The following is a 19,729-nucleotide window of genomic DNA, read 5'->3' on the forward strand; positions in this document are numbered from 1 at the left end:
GAGAGCAAAGAACACAGAATAAACTTCCAAAATGCAGGACTAGAATTTGACCAATAAGTTTTCAAAGAAATATAATCTAACATAAAAATAGGGGGGAAACCCCATAGCAGCTCATTCTAATGTAATGGAAGGCCTAAGAATGAGAAATTCTGAAAAGGTGTCACTTGACTAGATTACTTTTGGCTTACACACTAGAGTACCATATAAAATGATGAAAAAAAGCACGCTGGATTAAACAAACAACCTTTATTGAAAATTCTGTCTTATTACAGAGAACGCATAGGCCTTTCATTGTGTTACATGAGAAAGAAGCTGGCAGCATACGTGGTTACCAAAAATCATCTGGTTCTTCATGAGAAAGGCCTGGGAAACTAAATTAAGGAAAGACAAAAATTTTAAAAATGTGTTAAATTCTTGTCCAGTTTATTCGGGGACCTTTCTAATGTCATTCCTTCCCTCTGGGGTTTCTGCCCTCGCTTACAGTTTGTATCAGGAGCAGTATCAACTTCAAAATGCAACAGATTTGTTTTGAAGTCAGTAATTTTGATTAATTCGATAATTTCTTACAGGCAGACTCCAACACATTGCCCACAAAGCCAGCAATATGATAATGGTTTCCGTAAGAACACAGCATACCTTTCATCTTTGTCACTAGAGGGCAGCGTGTCCACTTGTGAACCTTCTCTGACACTCTTCACTGAGCTCTGATACAGAGGGGGAAGAATGATTTTGAAATTAGATATTAATATTATTGATTTCTCTGAGAACTTTTCGAAATATACATATATAACTTAAGAGTCCAAAAAGGAGGTGACTCTTAAACATGAAATTTAGCAAGTACATCAAAGGATCCCCTGTGCATTCTCAGCAGCAGTAGTATTGCAGACTTAGGTAACATACTAATGTCTCAGACAGCGCCAATACATATCTGTTATTCATTTATAGGACTTTCATTACATTTCATTCTTGCTCTGAAAATGAGACATCGGAACCTGTACAAACTTTGACAAATCAAGATCTGTTCAATCTTTTACCCAAGCAAAAGCAATAAAATTTTGTCAAGGATATAATATACTTAAAAGACTCAAGGATCCATTTGAATTTCGGATTTCCTCTGCTTTTACTTTTTTGATTCCAATGGAGAAGGCGGGCTCCTGTCCAGAGGTTTTCTAACAAACCAGAGGAGCCCGTGTGCCCCCCACCCACAGACAGCTGGTCCACAGCATCAGCACCTTATCTGCCATCTTCAGGTCTCGGTCCTCCTGGATGATTTTCATGTACTTCTCCAAAGGATTTTCTCCACAAACAGATTTGTCTTCCATTTCTTGAACGCTCACTTCTTTCTCCATCTCAGTCTTCAAAGACTCTTTAATCAATCGCTGTCAAGTAGATGGCCACCAAAATAGGGAATACACAAATATTTTTAAAACACATAGTACTATAACTCTGATCCTTCAAGTAAAACATGCATGCCAGAAAATCATTTCTTTTTTTCTTTGAAGTCATTGCTACCATCAAAGGGGGACAAACATGTCATGCAATTAAGGAAGGGATTCCTTTGTCTAAAGTGTCTTGTGCTCTAGACCAAATGAACCAGGTGTTCCAGGAACATGGATACGGAAGATTAATTTTTCTAAGGTCCAGCTGGCATGTGAAGTGGAGGAGTAACCCATCTGTCTGGGACCAGAATCAGGACATAGAAGGCCAAAGAGAATAAGGAAGGAGGAGGGCAGGGCAACCTGAGGAAACCACCGTGGACTGGCAGCCACCTCCCCGGGGTTCCTAGCGTCCCAGCCAGTGGACCTGGAAACCCCTTACACAGGGGACATCTACAGCAAAGCAGAGTCCACCCCCTTCCCGGGTGTGTCCTCAGGGCCAGATGAGAGCGCATGCCCACGGGCTTGCAAAGCTCCCCTTCCCGGGGACTCCTCCGGTGTGCACACGCAGCCCCTCAGCGCGCCGAGCACAGGAGCGGACACGGGTGCGAACGGCAGGGCTTCCAAGTTACCTGCCGCTCCGCCTCTGGGACACACTAAGGACTCGCTCCCCGGAGAGCAAGGTGCTCGCTGAAGGCGGGCCATGCGGCAACCACGAGCTACACGTGGAGCTCTTACCCTTTCTTGATCCAGCTTTTCTAGTTCTCTCCATTCCCTTTCTGAAGGTTCTTGCTCACTCTGCCTTCTTTCTTCTCTGTGCTTTTGTTCCTTCAGCAGGTTCCAAATCCTTTCTTCCTCACTCTCTTCTCCAATTTCTCTCTCATCTGCACCTGAAGGGGCAGAAAATAGTGAGTAGCTTCCAGCACGTTTTCCAGCAACCGCGACTGGCTCCAGCGCCCTGCCGAGAGGGGGCCTGCTGACTGCCAGGTTCCCGCCCCGCCCTCCCCTTACTGAGATGGGCGGACTGGCCCTGCCTCGAACCACCTCAACCATCCTGGCCGCCCCATCACCTTTTCCATCCTTGTCACCCTCCTCCCTCCAGCCCCAGCCCCGCATTTCTGCCCCTACACTTGGTTAGTCCCTCCACTCTTTAGGATTCTGACTCGACCATTATTCCCTGTTTATTGCCACAGTGGCTTTATAACCCTTCCCCCGACTCCCACAAAGGCACTCGAGTCTCTTCTGCCCAGAACAGTACAAAACCAGCCCCCAGCCCTGCACCCCCCCAGTCACCTCGCTGTCCTTCCCCACTTCCTCCGGGCTGATCTCTTCCTGGGCCTTTAGCTATGGCCTCTGTCGGGCTCATTCCCACATCTTTTCCTCTAGTCCTGCTCTCTCCCCCAGCCTCACACCCGCGTTTCTGATGAGCTCCCTGCCATCGACACAGGGAAATGCCACAGCATCAGCTCCGTATCTGATCAGCATTCCTGTCCCCAGTCATGCCCTTTCTATGCTATGTTCCCTCGCCACCAGGGCTTACAGGTTCTAGCTCCTCCTGCGGCGGCAATTAGAGCCCCCATCACCATTTGCCTGGGCGGCTGCGGCTGAACTAACCTTGTCCATGCTCTCCCTGACCTCAGCGAGCCTTCAAGCAGCCCCTTCAGCAGCACCCGTCGCTCCTGAAGAGACCTGCACGTGCCGCGTGCGGCTCCGCTCGGGCAGAGCCCACCCCCGCCGCGCTCTGGCTCCGCCAGTCCTCCGGGAGCGACTCCCCAGCACCCCCTTCGGCCCCGGGACACTGCCCCGCCAGCAGCGCTGCTGGCGCCTCCGCCTTCACTCCCAGCCTCAGCTCCCTTCCTCCCGCCTCTCCCACAAACCCCACCTCGAGGAAGGCCCACTGAAGTGCCTCCTCCTCGGCGAGGTCCTCCCCATTCCTAAGGTGAGTTACCTCTCCACCACGGTCACAGTTTTTGTACCTGCCCTGTCAAACCACGTGTGTGCGCGCGCGTGTGCGTGTCTGTCCTGCGTCTGTCGTTCGGGCTTTGTCTATTCCCTATGGCTAGCAGCACAAGTCCCCGTGCGTCTCAGGTTTAACTCGCTCTCAGGCCACAGCCGGTTACGCTGACCTTTTCACTGTGGCTCTGGAGAAGCCTGAACTTCCTGTAGGCTACACTCCCCCTCCTCCAAGCAATGCTAAGAGACAAACTCGGGTTCACCAGAGGACTCTGAACATTGGTGCTCTGCCCTGCTCTAAGTCCCTGGCAGGAACCGAGTTAGTTCCACTAACAGGACAGAAGCAACACAGTCTTCTCTGTCTCTCGGCCCTGGTCATGAAATTCAAATACCAGAGGAGCAGCTGATCATGTCCGTAAGCAGAAATGCAATCTCCTCCTTGCTGGTGGAAGAACGGTTATTCCTAAATGGCATCACTTTCGCACATGGAATAGCAATCTCAAAACAGGAATGCTGTTTGGCTGCTGACTGAGACAGAAAGAAGAAAAAAGGGCTATTTCTTTGCTGTGCGGTATACAGCCACGCACCGGGTAACAAAGTTTCAGCCAACGGACCGCATCTATGACAGCGGCCCCGTCAGGCTGTTGGAGCCGGGGAGCGCCTGCTGCCAGCGCCGCAGCCGTCACCGCGCGGCACAGCGGCCACTGCTCGCGTGCGGGTGCGGCAGCCCAGCCCACCGCGCCGCCTACGGCTCCGTCCAGTACCCTAGCGCTTGGTGACGACCGTGAACGACCGCGTCACTGGTTCACGGGTTCACCACGCTACACTTTGTATCGCTATTGCAGAGGGCCCTTTCTGCTGAGGAGGAAAAGTCTGCTGTAAAATGGCATGCCGTGCTTGGCAGGCAGCGCCCCCACGCACTTCGTGTTTACTGCCACGTCTCTCAATGGCATCACTTCCTCCTGTGCGTGATTTGTGTGCTTTTGAACCCTCACTCAAGGATCTTTTTCCCATTGCTTTTCAGAGAGTGGAAGGGGCGGGGGAGAGAAACATCGATGTGAGACACACACATCGACTGGTTGCCTCCCGCACGTGCCCTGCCTGGGGCCGGGGATCAAGCCTGCAACTGAGGTGTGTGCCCTTGACTGGAATCGAATCTGGGACCCTTCAGTTCGTGGGCCGACACTCTAACCACTGAGCCAAACTGGCCAGGGCTCTTGGGCTTGATTGAATCTCATGTTCTGCACAGTCACACGCTGTACGGGCCTGTAGCCTGGGAGCAACAGGCCAGGTGTGTAGGAGGCTGTACCATCCAGGTTTATGTTAGCGTACTCTGAGGTTCGCGCAACGATGAACCCCAGAAGGACACGTTCCTCAGAATATATCCCCGCTGAAGCGGCTCACAGCTGCACTTTGTAGCTGCAGAGTAACATACAGAAACCTCTTTGGGTGTAAGAGCAAAGAAAAGCAGCGTTTCCACTGGGCACCTCAAAGACACCAAGTTTTGGCCTTTTTCACTTCCCTTTGTACCCAGATAAAAAGGGGAAATGATGACTTTAAGAAAGTTTTTCAATGATCAAAATGTAAACACACTAAGAAAGATTTTAAAAGCCATTATTATAATGTATACTACATCTCAGAGGCAGAACACCTATGGGCTCGGTTGGTTTCCCTTGTTCTATGACATTATTTTTATTCCCTACTCACCCAGGTCTCTGCCAAATGGCTGCCTATCACATCTGCTCTTGGGTGGCCACGGCCCCTACTCAGTACCTATCCCATCGGAGGTCCTCCGTGGTGGGCTGCTGACTGTCCGACGTCCCCACTAGCAGCTCTGTGAAGCAAGGGCTTGGGCTGGCCCACGGCTTGTATGCCCAGCTCCCAGGAAGCACCCAGCATGGAGAAGGTTCTTGACCAAGTCTCACTAAATGAGTGCTTTCCAGACTGACTCTGGAAACAGCAACAGCGGCCCTTTCAAAGACTCTTGCTTCTTTCAGTAACTCCTCCTATCCCCGAGTATACTCACTTAAACCAAGGAACTACTTATAAGAGGCTTTGCATACATAGGTTTGGGGCATGACAGTCCCACCCAAACACTGGGGAGACAGGTGATTTTACTTGAGGCTTAAACACTTTGGTTCAAGGACAAGAGGACCTGGCTGGAACGAAGCTCTAGCTTCCCCCTCTGCTGTCCTCCCTGTGTGTCCACGCTGATGAGGGAAGTGGGTACTGGAGAAAGTAAGAGGAAAGAGAAAGTGGGCCAGACAAATCTAATGACCGGTTTCCTCCAGTGTCATCAGCTCTTCCAAAAACTGAAACATAAAAGTTTTTCTGTCCTAATGTTTAAAGACATGAAGGAAGGAAACATAAAGAATTATTAACATACTACAATCACACTGAAGATGTATATGGGTATTAACCACCATTATGATTTCCCAAGATGGAATGGTTTTTACAGAAGTGTCTTAAGCAAAAAGGTAAGTGCTTTGTCAGACTCTGGACAAGAAAGGAAAAAATATTAAAAGCCACTGGCCCAGGAAGACTACATGAGAAGCCTTTCCTTAACAGTTTTCTCCTTTCCATGTTCAGGTTGGGAGTCACTTCAGAAATGTCATTAACGATGGTAACACCCGAACCCTAAGACTTGAATACGTTAGGCTTACAAGAAGTCCTCCCACGATACATGAAATAATTTACAGGGCACAGACTGGCGTTTAGTACGTGGTCATACTACCTGTAGTTACAGCCAAGTTAAACTTACTTGCGTAGTGAGAAGAGACAGGAAGAGTGGCCGCAGCAGCGTCCAAGTGAGGCATGTCGCCAGCAGGACGGAGACCACTCACTTCAAACTGCATTGGCATGTCCCCTGCATCTATATGAGGTACAAATGAGTGTCCCATGAGTCCTTAACAACAGCAGCAAGAGAAGGGAGTGCAGCATGGAGGTAACTCATCATGGAGCGCTCAAGTCTCAGCCAAAGCAAACGGGCCAGCCCTTTCCCTACAGAATTAGTTCTAAGACGTTTTCAGCGTAACGGCTTGCTGATGTATTCGCCCCACAAACTGTTCTTACACTTCAAAAATTAGATTTGTTTCCAAACCTAGATTCATAACCCAACAGGAAAGTGATAGAAGAATTCACCTGGCTTGCTGACAATCATCTGAGCTCCATTTAAAGAGCAAGGCGTTAATAAAGTTATTAAAGTGAGTTGCAAAGAATCTGCAAATTTTACTAAGCTCTCTCATTTAACTGTTCAAAATATACTTTCGGACTTGGTAGTGAAGCTCACAAGGTGAAATGAGCCCAGCCGGGCATGGCTCAGCGGTTGAGCATGGACCTAGGATCCAGGAGATCACAGTTCGATTCCCAGTCAGGGCACATGCCCAGGTTGTGGGCTCCATACCCAGTCGGGGGCGTGCAGGAGGCAGCTGATCAAAGACTCTCTCATCACTGATGTTTCTATCTCTCTCCCCCTCTCCCTTCCTCTCTCTGAAATCAGTAAAGACGTATTAAAAAAAAAAAAAAAAAAAAAAGGTGAACTAAGTTATATACAAATATAAAGATGTCCGAGGCTGGAGAGAACCTCAGAGCTGACTGACTGTACATCTCAATTTTATACTTAAGCAGTAGGCTCCCAAAGAACAATCTAAGGCAGAGCCAGAGCCAGGACTCTAGTTTCCAGACAACAAAGCTAATATACTTTCCATCCTTTCACTAAGAATGAGTTTTCTAAGTCTGAGGCAGGACAGTATCTGTACGACTTAAAGAAAGTAACAGCATTCTCATATTCCATAAAAGGGAAAAAAAATTAAAAATCACATTTTAAATCTGAGTCCAATTTGGTAAATTAAATTAAGGGTTCATTTGTGGGCTCCAACTTTGAAATTATTGGTTATCCTGAGATTTTTAAAAAATGAAACTCCAACGTACCCCTCAAAATCTTTGTGATATAAAAACGAGGCAATATATATCTGTATTTATGGTTTTATCACAAATACAAATGTCGTAATTTGTAACTGCTTTGATTTTTATAACAATGGATATGCTTCACTGAAACTAAGCTTTCTACATATTCAACTTATAAAAGCCAGTCCTATTTGAACTTACATTCAGAAGATGATTCCAATTCCTCATTACCCTTCAAGGATAGGTTGTCCACATTTGAAACTCCATCTCTGTCTTGAAGTTCAGTTTGTCTCCCATAAAGACTGGGTAGGAAGAATAAAATTCATGAGCCTGAAGCTGTAACAACGTAAAACCCAGGAGCGCAGGACAATGAAAAGCCTTTTGTGACTGGGGAAGCGCGTCAGAGAATGAGCTGTGCTCGCGAGGGTGAGCCCGCGCCGCCCTGGGCGCTCTCCCGCGCCAGGCACCCCAAGCCATCCAGACGCCAGCTCGCGCGCCTCAGAGCCCCTGCACTGCGAGGCAGGCGCTGCCATGGTTAACGAGGAAGAGCACCGCCCTCTCAGTGCTGTTCCTAGGACTTCATTTCTTCAAGAACCACAAAACATTTTTGAAAAAACCAAATTCTACACACAATCAGCTTGAGTCAGCTAAAGATGCAGAACAAGCCCCATGTGCATCCAAGTGCCCTAGCTCACCAAGTGGGTGTCCTGTCTCTCCTCTGGGTTTTACCACAAGAGAGCGATATAAAACACATATACATTACACACATTAGGACCACGATGGGCACATGTGGCAGTTGTCACCTCTGTACAGTGGGACTGAATCAATATGCAGACAGAAGTCCAGCCTGGAGCCCAGAACTAAGGAGTCAGAGTCTCCCACCATAAGGATCAGGCACAGGCAGGACTCCCACAGGTGACTCAGTCCCAGCCTGGGTGATGCACCATCAAGCTTTACATAGGTCTACTCCACCCTGCTTCAGCAATCGGACCCTATAACCCACTACCACTTCAGAATTTATCTCAATAGACAAATTTGAATTTTGTGTGCTTGGACTTAAATGCCAAAGTGTGAAACTACTTCAAGTTTAAAAATAAACTGAATTCATTTGCTTTTGCAGATTCTGTATGTTGCTTTTTGATCTTTATAAACCTAGTCTATTCATGGAACTATGAAGATGCTTACTGCTACCGCAGTGCATAGTGTACACATCAGGTTTAGCAAACAAGGAGAAATTACGTAATTTGCTAAAGGAATTTTCCCCAGGTAATTCAGATGATTCTCGAAGATTACACATCATGTTACAATCTGACAGCAAATTCTACACTCCACGTGGTCTTGAGAATCACCTTAAAACCCCGCACAAGTCAAGGCTGAGACCCCATGCAGCTAACGAGGCCTGGCCGGGGCTGACCAGAACATGGAACTTACCCGGCCTTCTGCTCCAGAGGGCTGGAAAATGAATGGGTGGAAAGGTGGTGCCGAGACTCAGTTGGTGAAGCCTGGAGCATTCTTTCAGGATAAGGACTGTGGGCAGCAATGTGGGATTGGCCTAGACCTAAGGGTCAGAAGGTATCAGGGCAAGAATATTACAAATTACACGGAGAAAAAAGCAACGTGGTTTTTAAGGAGTTCTATTAGTTTGAAAAGAAATTCTATTATTCTTGCAAACAGCTGAGTATGATGTATACATGACCCGTAGCATTAATGATTCAAGCACCTAAATGAAACTGCAGTGCTTACAATAAAATGTGTAAAATTAATCAGCAATAAGGGAAGAGCCATTGATCGTCACTGTCTGAACATGTCTGCCTGCCAAGCAAAGCGCTGGGACTTGCCACTCGATCCCACTGCCTTCCACACCAATGCCGTGCCACAGGGCAGACGCCGCCGGTAAGCAGGCAGCCACAGGTGCAGCGAGGAAGCACCTGCTCAGGCCAGAGCTTTCCCAGGCCCAGGGCTTTCCCCGGGCCAGCTGAGCCTGCACTTTTTGCTCCTTCCCGCTGTCTAGGGCTCGCTCTAACTCAGATAAAGGTCCGCCGAGGACCACCCAAGCCCAGGGCACGCTGCAACCCTTTCTGCAGAAGCTTACCTTCCAGCTGTATTTCAGCGTCAAGGCTTCGCTTAGCAAGGGGAGTGGAGGAGAGGCGTCTGGCAGGGTCTCTGCCGAGCCACGAGGCCGCGCTCCCCAGCACTTCTGCCACGTTGTCCGCCAGAGGCTGCCTGGGCACAGCTTCTTCCTCTGCAAAAATGCGTCTTTCGGAGGAACCTGAAATGATGTTCCTGAGAGGTCCTTGCAAGTGCAGGGGTGGCAGGCTTTTGGATGCCAGTGGGCTTCTAGCGGTGGGGTACTGACTCACTCTCTGACGGTAATCTAGGAAAGCTTTCTCTAAGCATTCGGCCTCGTGCTCCAGCTCTCTCATTCTTGCCTTGGTGTTGGCTACAAACTCAAGGTCAGAATCGGGAGAGCTACCATCCGTGCTTGCATATGGATAATTTCTAATCCTTGGTACCGCTGTGTCTGCCATCAGCTTTTCCTTTTCAAGATTTTTCAAGAAATCCCCACTTATTTCACCACTAGGAAACACCTGGAATCCATTGGCAGAGCAGCGTAACAGAGACGTCTTTGGGTTGCGGTACACTTCATTCTCTAGGGCTGTGGGTTACAAAGAGAGAATGTGACCAATGAGCGGAAATAAAATTCAAACATGCTTGAGAAGTTTTGAAAAATGGAAAGAGGTAGTCATAAGAACAAGTATGCACATTAAACAATTTCTGAAGCCATGGTAATACTATTAATTATTTATTGGCATTTACTGAGAGCTTTTATGTACCAGCTACAGCTTCACAGGTCTTTTAAGGCCTTCTTTCTTAATGCATAGTATTATTTCACGATCCACAATACACAATCTTGAAATCCAAAAAGTTCTTAGAACTGAAAATTTATTCATAATTTATTTGGTCACAAAGCCTAAGCAGACCTGGACTCACTTAGTTAATAAACTTGACCTAAACTGATGCAAACCCACTCATAGTCTTCCTTTATCCCACCCAGCATGGACAGTCATACATGTGACTGCAAACATGCTTCACTGAAGGATGCTGCCCAGCACCCCCAGGGCCCAAGTTTCAGATACGGGAATGAGGACCTGCAGTCACAACAAGGCTAAGAGCTCGCCCTCCTCCCACGGTCCAGCTGGAGGCCGAGGCTGGGTCACACAGGCAGCCAGCTCTACAGACACTGGGACTCCCTAACGCCACGCCAGTCCATGCACAGCCAGTCCAGGCGGCCGCTACTCTCCGGCAACGCATGTGTTTGAAAAGGTCCCGTCCTCAAACTATTTTTCATCATTCGAGATCACCGATTTCAGTTGTGGGCAGTTTGGCAAACAGACTTGAGAGAAAATAATGAACAGGAAGGAGTAGAAATGAGTCAAGAGATAAAAACAAAACTAGTGCAGGAGAAGGGAACAAGAACTGAGGAAAGAGTGCAAATGGGAACTGAGGAAGGCTCAGGGCCAGGAAGCGGGAAAAATCAGTTCAACTGCTAACACAGAAACTTCCTTTGAGCTGAAAAGCAGCGAAAGAAGGTGTCTAAGCTTCAGCACACTTATGAAGTCGGAAGGGGCAGATGCGCTTCCCCAGTGAAGAGGTGCAACAACACGATAGCAGTAACCTTTCCAAGTGTCCGATGGGTCCCAGGCACTCGGCTGGGACCCACCTCATTTCACCTTCTTCACCACAGCACTGCAGGTATTCGTCTCCCCATTACAAATGAGCAAACTGAGATCCAAGGTAGTTAAATGTGCCCAAGGTCAATCAACTGACTTCAAAATTGGGGTGCAAAAACAGAAACCTTATATATAATCAACGTGATTTACGCTGTGACATAAGCCACCCTGCGTCTCCCATATGTTTACTCATCTATCAAGAGAGTCAGATTGATATTATTGGGGTAACAAATATAAAAGAAAAGCCTAGGCCCATGATGAATTTGGGGTATGAGGCTCTCCCAAACCATGGGGCACCTATAAAAAGCAAGTCACGGTAACTGACGACTTGGTTGGTATTCGTGAAATGGAATACCAGGGACTTACACTTCTAAGATGACATATTTCTATGGCTTTTCCCCTACTATGAGAATTACTAAAATTTCAGTGAATAACCATTATATTTCCACATACGTCCTAAGTTTTACACATACACATACACATTTATAGGTTAAAAATGTCTCTAACCTGTCTGAGTTTGTTTCAGTTGCAATTTTAAATCAGCCACCTGCATACTTAACCTCTTTACAGAGGCATCATAATCTAATATCTGGGCCTTCAGCTTTGCAGAATGCTCAATCTGAAAAGATTTAGAGAAGGAAAAGAAATCAATGTAAAAGAAATCCCAATTCACCGCAAAAGGAACAAGTCTCTTATTGAGCTTTTTTTCTCTTTCTGTTTTGCCCGTTCTGAGCAGCTTTATGCCCGTAATCCACAGGTCCCGAGAAAACAACAAAGCACACAAAGTTTCCCACCTCCCTTTTCACTCATCTCAAAGAACAGCTACTGCAGGGCATAATGCAGACATCAGAGAGAGTGTCAATATTTCTAAGTCACAGGGCAAGAATCAAGGGACACTAATAGAGCCCAGCTGGTGTTGCTCAGTGGTTGAGTGTCCACCCATGAACCAGGAAGTCACTGGTTCAATTCCGAGTCAGGGCACATGCCCGAGTTGTGTGCTCGATCCCCAGTAGGGGGCATACAGGAGGCAGACAATCCATGTTTCTCTCTCATCATTGCTGTTTCTATCTCTATCCCTCTCCCTCCTTCTCTCTGAAGTCAATAAAAAAAATATTTTTAAAAAAGAGACACTAATAGTGGGCACCATCAGAACTTGGACTATTTTGTGTTTACGAGGGTTTGCTTTCCTCTGGATTTTATTACTGTTATGAATATAATGTCATATCATCACTCAAAAATTTTCTCAGATGAGGATACCCTTAGCATATTGGGGAGTAATTTTTGATGTTAAAATCAATCTGATTTACGCTGGTGTGACATATGCCAAGTTTACAAGCGTACAAAGTGGACTGGCCTGCCACCTGGCTGAGCAAAGAGCGGTACTCACTTCGTTCTGCAGCTGTTGGTGCAGAGCTTCCTTGTGGGTTTCAAACTCCTGATGCCCTAACACAATAGCAGTTTCTGCTTTCTTTAACTGTTTCTGAAAATTTATCAGCTCAGGAGATGGCTGAGCTATGCCTAAGAAGGAAAAAAAGCCTGGTGATTATCAACAGTAAGTTTTTTCATTTCACTTAGCAAAAGCAGCTAAGAGATGTAAAAATTTTCTTTCTTTTCTTTGTACACATGCAGTTATATCAATTCTATGAAATGGACTAAGAGCAATCCTGACACACAAATTTCAGAAGGCTGTAACGCAAGCAAACACAAACTTCACTCCTCTCCCTAGTCCCACTCCAAGGAAAAAATTCTTTCAAATCCTCAAATGAACTTGAAACCCCGCCGCTTTCCTCCACCACACACAGAAGGCATAGGAGGCCTGCATCAAAACCTGCTGATGACCACCCAGGGTCCAATCCAGTCTGTGCATATCAGCAGCACTCGGGGGCCAGGCAGAGCAGATGGGGTTCCCCCATTTCAGTCACTTGAGGACCCTCTAATAAAGGGCGACTCATGTAGGGTAGACACAAAGGATGGCGTAATCCCTGGACTAGGGTCATGCTCCTTGAGCCTAGAGGGTCAGAGAGGGAAGAAGTCCCAGAACCGGAGAATGAGCTGGCACAGGTACAGAGCACTGGTGAGAGGCCATCCCACAAGCACTGGGATCTCACCCGGCTGAGAGGCGCAGGGCCAGCCTAGAGCACAGGGGGTCAGGAGGTGGTGGGAAGGGGATAACCGCCACCTCAGCCTCACTCTCATCCTCCTTCCCAGAACTGAGGGTGTCCCTACTGGCCAAACCTGAGCAGCAGAGGGTGGGGAGACCGGTATAATCCAGAGAGGCAGGTTTGTACTGTTTAAAAATATTTCTTCTTAGTGACACTACTAATCATACAATAGCAAGTGAATGGAAGTAACTTCAAGAATCTTAATTTTATAAAATTTTCCCAAATGAAGCCTCCCTTACAGGTACGAAGCCCAGTTTCGTCATACTAAGCTAATATCAATAACAAAGACATGCCATCAGGAAAAAAAGACATACGGTTTAAGAGACGCAAGTTTTCATTTCTGCTTTCTTCCAGTTGTTGTTTAAGTAATTTATTTTGTGCCTGAAGCTCCAGTTTCTCTTGCTTTAGAAGTAAATAGTCACTCATCTCTCTTATCTTTTCATTCAGCAGGTGGTTCTGCCTTGTTATTGCCAAGGACTGGGCCTTGAGAGACTCGAGCTCCAGCTGGAATTGAAAAAGTAAAACCTGTATCTGAGCAGTGACTCCAAAGTACTGCTTACATATAAGGCTGGCAGGCTACTTTAAGCTGGGCCTCATGATGTAATTAAGGTCACTGGACAGAAGTCTCATTCTCTGCAGTAGGAAGAGCCTGACTGCAATAATGAAAGGCATCTTTTGCTCTAGAGTGGGGCAGGGGGAAGTTCGTCCAACTTTATACTTATGTAGAACCCTGTCCAACAAGCAAGTGTTCCTGATTAAGATTATCACCCCATTTTCCAGATGCAATGAAGCTCCCAATAGCAATCAGACTGTAGCAGTATGTTTTTAAATATGAAAAGGTGAGTGATCACAAACATGCTTTGGCTGTGGTGCTGTGGTTGGCTGAGTGAACAGGGTGTTTTCCTTTTCTTTGTACATCTCATATTTGCATACAAAAGCATATAAAGTTCTCAAATAAGTTTGCAAAAATACATTTTATACACAGGACATACTCAGGTACTGAAAGTTAGCACACATGAATGAACAGAAATAAAGCGAAAGTGGCATGTGAAAAACATATCTCATTTTGTTTTAACCTGCAAGATCTCTATGTAATGATAGAAATTTTTACCTACTGCTGATGGGAAGAGGCTGAAGTATAAACTAAAACATACTGGCCACCTGCTATGGGCTAGGCACATAAGTCAGCTCACTGAGGAACCTCAACAACCATGGGATGCGGGCAACACCCCAATGTTTAAGCAGAACTCCAGGCCCCAAAGGACGCACTCTTTCTATGCTTCCCTAGGAAAGTAAGACTGAAAGGAAGTACTACTGAATTAATAATAATAATAATAACCCAAACACATCAAGAGGATAACAAGCTAAATTATGTATGCCTGAAGCTGAAAGTTCATATATTGCCTAACATCAATTTCAAAAAACAATAGGCTTAGCAATTACCTCAAGTTCTTTCACACGATTTGCAGAATGATAGAGTTCTTCCCTTTTTGAATTAACAGCTATGAGCTGCTCTTGCAAAAGTATAGCTTTTTCTGTAAGAGAGAGCAAACCAATTAAACATGTTTTTCTAGTGAATACAAAACTCATTTAAGAAATTATGGCCGATATGTCAGACCTAATGACCATTATTTCATGATCTAAAATAGCAGGTATCAGAGTCAAAAATCAGTAGAAATAAACCCTGTTACCCAACAGGTGATGGGAACTTAGTCCTAATGGTCACATATGTGGTGAACTTCCTTCTGCTGCACATACCAACCAGTCACACCACGGCTCAGAGCTCTCATGCCAACAGGTCTGAATTTCCTCAGACAACAATTCGCCTTATGATTTTATAGTCGCTATTTTGTCATTTTCACTTCATCTAATATAAGTCTATGCAGGTATGTCATCAAAAAATAATGTGCTGACTTCATGATGGTACTAACTGCTGAAGAAGTATTAGTCTCCAAAAGACAGTCACAGAGAGGCAGCCACACACTGGATGACCTTACAGGTCTCTATCAGGTACCCAGCCCTGGTTTACTCCCAAGAATCCCTTGGAAATTGCCACTAAAGTTCAACTTGTCACAGGCAAGTTCCTAGAAATATAATGAAATGTAAAATCTGGAGATTGAACAATCATTCAACTTTCCTAATCCTCAGCTAATTATACCACAGTTAAGGGGGTTATATAGTAAGTAAAAATATCGTGAGGCACAAAAACATATTAGAAGTAAAAGAAATAAGAAACCAGGTCACAGGGAACAGAGAAGCTAAAATAAAATTTTCCGTAAGTAAAAAATGAAGTCTCTCATGGTAAAAACAAATAAATCAACAAATAACAAGTGCTGCCAAGGGTGTGGAGAAAAGGGAACCTCATGCACTGTTGGTGGGAGTGCAGACTGGTACAGCCACTGTGGAAAGCAGTGTGGAAGGGCCTCAAAAAACTAAAAATAGAGCTGCCATGTGCTCTAGCAATTCTACTTCTTAGTAGATATCCAAAAAAAGCAAAAACACTAATTTGAAAAGATATACAAATGTACCCCTATGTCCACTGCAGCAAAGAAATGGAATCAACCTAGATGTCCATCAGCAGATAAACGGATAAAGAAGGTGTGTATATGTACACAATGGAGTATTACTCAGCCATAGAAAAGAATGAAATCTTGCCATCTGCAACAACACGGATGGACCTAGAGGGCATTATGGTAAGAGAAGTCAGTCCAGAGAAAGACAAATACTGCCTGATTTAACCTATACGTGGAATCTAAAAAAACAAAATACAAACCACAAATGAACAAACAAAACAAAAACAAACCCATAAATATAAATAACAAGCTGATGGTTGCCAAAGGGAGGGAGGCAGATGGGTAGGAAAAATTCCTGAATACCCTACTTCCTCTCAGTTAAGGGTCATTTTTTACATATAACTTTTCTTACTTAAAAAATACATATAGCCCTGGTTGGTGTAGCTCAGTTGGTTGAGTGTTGTGTCGTCCCGTGCACCAAGAGGTCACAGTTCGATTCCCGGTCAGGTCACATGCCCAGGTTGTGGGCTCAATCTTAGCAGGGGGTGTCCAGAAGGCAGCCGACTAATGTTTCTTTCCCTCGCTCTCTCTCTCTCTAAAGTTAATAAAAACATATTTTTTAAAATATAAAGTAAAAAGTATATATAAAGTTGGATAAAATCCTACCAATTAGTGACCTTTGTGAATGTACAAAAGGTTAAACATGAAGGTTTGCAAAAATGTAGTGAAAGACAATGATTATTTCTTAAATTTTGTGAAATTAAAAGGACAAAACAATGTGTAATTTTGTATTAACAATGAATCACCTTTATTCTTCCTTTCTTCTTCAACCAGCCTGTTAGTTCTGGCAATGTAGTCGTCCTTTAGCTCAAGTTGAAACCTGAGGATCAGAATGACTAAAATGAGTTTCTTTTCACCTTCCTGGACAGATCGCTATCAATATGTGGGCTTATCTGTGGCACTCGGGCACCTAAGGGCACTGAACAGGGCCATGCATAACTTCAAGGTCTCTCAGTACTAAGGCCAGAGATCCAAATTCTGAATATACAAGGTCCAGTAAAAGCCTGCTGCACTCCAGTAAACTGGGTCCCCAAATCTCAAGTTACTGTGAGGTTACAGAGAACCATTATTCCACAGTGGTCTGGACTGACACAAAAAGTAAATTAAGTTAAATTTATACTGTATGCAACTGACTCTGAATCCCAAAAGATAAGTCAGTCACATCCAATCTACCTGCCTTGCCGCCCCGCCTCCCCCCACTCCCTATCAGGGGCTGAGCACAGTATTAAGAGCCAACTGCCAACACCTTCATACCTGGGTTAGCAATACCAAAAGGCACACTTTCAAGCAGTTTTACTTATCTCCACCAACTGCTACTAGCAGACGTTTCGGTTCAGAGATGGGAGAAAGGAAAGAGAAGCACTCCTGTGGTGAATATCCTGCGAACTCCAACACTTCCCAAAGTCAGAGAGGATACCCAAGGCAGACAAATAACACCAGACAGTTCACGATCTCCGTGGTGATGGAAAGTTAACATACACACTTATTCACTTATTCCTAAAAGTTTAACAACTATAGATGCATCAGTGTCTGCTACTATACTCAAGGAGCTGGCATAAAATATGTAGGGATAACACCCATCATTTCAAAATCGATACATGGAAAGGTACTGTATCTCTTTTTTATTAGAATTCTTTTAAATAAGCTCAAGAAACTTTTGCAAGTACTATGCAATGGAATATCAATGACAGATTATGGGCAAGGCAGTAAAAAGAGGCCAATGATTAAGAAATACCAGAGCAGCTCAGTTGAGTCATCTCTTCACCAAGAATTCATTTACTCAATGAATACTAACTGAACATTTATTATGTGCCAGACACTACACTGAGCACTAGAGAGAAAAATTACCATACTGGTTAACTGTCTTTGCACTAAGATACTAGTCAATGTAACACAATAAAAGTCAACTATAGTAAAGCCATGGTAACCACAGTTATCCATACTTTCCTTTCCCTGTATCATTTTTTCTTCATCAATAGTTAATTTCAGGTTTTTTTTCCTTTTCATTCTGGCTTTGCAGAATCTTGAAGGAATACAAGACACATGTCCACTGACAAATACTATAACCGCTACGTAGAATAATTTATAAATTGTTAGCCACCCCCATCTTAGGGGCAGTATGAGTGGGGTAGAAGAAAAGAGATACTAAGTGATTATAATTCCGCTTTTATAGCTTATCAGCAGTGCAAACTGAGCAAGTCACAAGGTGCCCTAAAAATTAAAGCAAATCGCAGGTCCCTCAGTACCTGTTAGAGAAGCTACGGGTAAGAACAAGCAGAGGATGCTATTCTCTGTACTGTATCCTTTTAAAATCATCTTAACTCAAATACTCATGGGAAAGGCTTGACTGTCAGTGAAAACATGTATTTTTTAAACACTAACTTTCACCATAAAATGTTAGCCTAATCTACTTCACTAGTGTTGCCATGTTTCTAACAACTTAATTCAAACATACTACTTCTTTTAAGAATGCCAAACAATTACTTTAGAATTTCACTCTTGAGCTTCTGGTCATAGGTCTCCTCCATGCTCTTTATATTCAGCTCCCGTCTCTTAAGTGCATCAGCCATGCTTTTATTTTTCTCTTGCTGTAGCCTCTGAGCCCTGAAATTAGCAAAAATATAAAAAGCAAATAAAAAAACTAATATCTCAAGTAAAGATTTTAAGACAGAAAAATAACGTGCTGTTAGCTCCACAGACTAAAACTGCGATGTGACTGTCACCACTGGGAAATAAACAAAAAGAGCCAGAAGTCCTCCTTCTATTTTATGAACTGACCGAGTTATGAGGGATCTGAAGTAGCCAATAGAGCTATAAGGTGGCACCAGGCTGGAGGGAGTGTGAAAGTGTTGAGCCAAGGTGCTTTTTCACAGCAGATGATTCAGTTACAAAACGGTTACAGGTGATAAATGGCCATAATCAATTCAGAGGTGAAAGAATAATGTTATTAAGTAAGAGCTACAAACCAAATTTGTTAGTGTACTTGAGTGCTTGTTTCTTCTGTAAGATTTTTTCTGTGAGATTTAACTGATTAGCCCACAGGTATTAAAGAGAGAACATTTATTTTTGGCATTTAATAATCTAGTGATTGAAAACTGAAAAGGGTGCCGAACGAGAGAGCAAAAGATAGAGGGATCAATCAGAATTTCCAAATACTGAAGAACGGAATGGTGTTCAAGTGAGGCCTTCAGTCAACCCTAAATCCATCCCAGAGCCAGGGAATCGGGTCCTCAGATCAGGCCGTGAGCAGCCCAGGGAACCGAGGGCTCCGCGCGAAGGCGAAAGCCTATGTGCTCACCCCCCGCGGGCTAACCCGGGAAGCGAAGGGGCGTGAACTGCATGTGAAGCGAGGGGGGGGGGGGGGGAATGTAAAGTGAGCACATGACCACGAGCTATCTCCCAAATTTGGTCCCTTTCCTTTCCTCTCGGATTAACTTACCACTTCTCTACTGCCAAAAGGAGAGTAAGGTAGGGAGAGAGAAGAAATCAAATGAGCTGAGCCTATACAAATGAGAGAAGCTCCTTAATGAAGGGACAAATCCTTTAATGAATAAGAGTACCTGTGAGTTTCAACTAACAGCAGACCCTAACTGGGAAGAAAGCTTACTGCATACGCTAGACTGGTGAGCTTGCTATTAATCGCAGGTAAGATGTGAAGAATGAAACGCTGGTGAGCACTCAGGAGAAGCACACACACATCACAGGCCGCCTCACCCAGTACAAGTCCAGTCAGAGCCACCGCAGGTCCTCCCACAGCAGAGCAGGGAGACGTGTCTGCAATTCGGTTACTACATGCACACACCACCGTTACATCCGAATGACTGAACGTGAGCGTGCAACACCATCTGTTAAAGCAGCGTCAGCTTCTTCAAAGCACTGGCCGGGCTTTACTGCAGCCCGGTGATGGTATCTCACTCGGCTGTTCACCCCAATGTCTACTATTTCAAAAGCAAAATCCTAGTCTCCATTTCTCTTTACTTGTGCCTTTTAAAACTCGGTGATGGCACCTTTACAACCAAGAACCCTAC

The 19,729-nt window shown here is 45.0% G+C and overlaps 1 protein-coding gene across 2 annotated transcripts in view; it reads right to left on the reverse strand.

Moving 5' to 3' along the window:
• Positions 1-231: 231 nt before the first annotated feature.
• The window catches only part of OFD1 (OFD1 centriole and centriolar satellite protein), a 31,760-nt gene continuing 12,262 nt past the window's right edge, over positions 232-19,729 (reverse strand). For both annotated transcript variants that reach the window (XM_081126286.1, XM_081126287.1), the window contains exons 10-23: positions 18,186-18,305; positions 16,448-16,521; positions 14,572-14,663; positions 13,443-13,632; positions 12,354-12,484; positions 11,474-11,585; positions 9,328-9,891; positions 8,667-8,793; positions 7,437-7,537; positions 6,091-6,201; positions 2,115-2,266; positions 1,233-1,379; positions 637-704; positions 232-371 (exon numbers count right to left, since the gene is read on the reverse strand). In XM_081126286.1, coding sequence (XP_080982412.1) covers positions 329-371; positions 637-704; positions 1,233-1,379; positions 2,115-2,266; positions 6,091-6,201; positions 7,437-7,537; positions 8,667-8,793; positions 9,328-9,891; positions 11,474-11,585; positions 12,354-12,484; positions 13,443-13,632; positions 14,572-14,663; positions 16,448-16,521; positions 18,186-18,305 — 2,032 coding nt within the window. In that variant the 3' untranslated portion in view covers positions 232-328. The remainder of the gene's footprint in view (positions 372-636; positions 705-1,232; positions 1,380-2,114; positions 2,267-6,090; positions 6,202-7,436; positions 7,538-8,666; positions 8,794-9,327; positions 9,892-11,473; positions 11,586-12,353; positions 12,485-13,442; positions 13,633-14,571; positions 14,664-16,447; positions 16,522-18,185; positions 18,306-19,729) is intronic.

This window comes from Miniopterus schreibersii, assembly GCF_964146895.1.
Source record: "Miniopterus schreibersii genome assembly, chromosome: X".
Taxonomy (NCBI): Eukaryota; Metazoa; Chordata; class Mammalia; order Chiroptera; family Miniopteridae; genus Miniopterus; species Miniopterus schreibersii.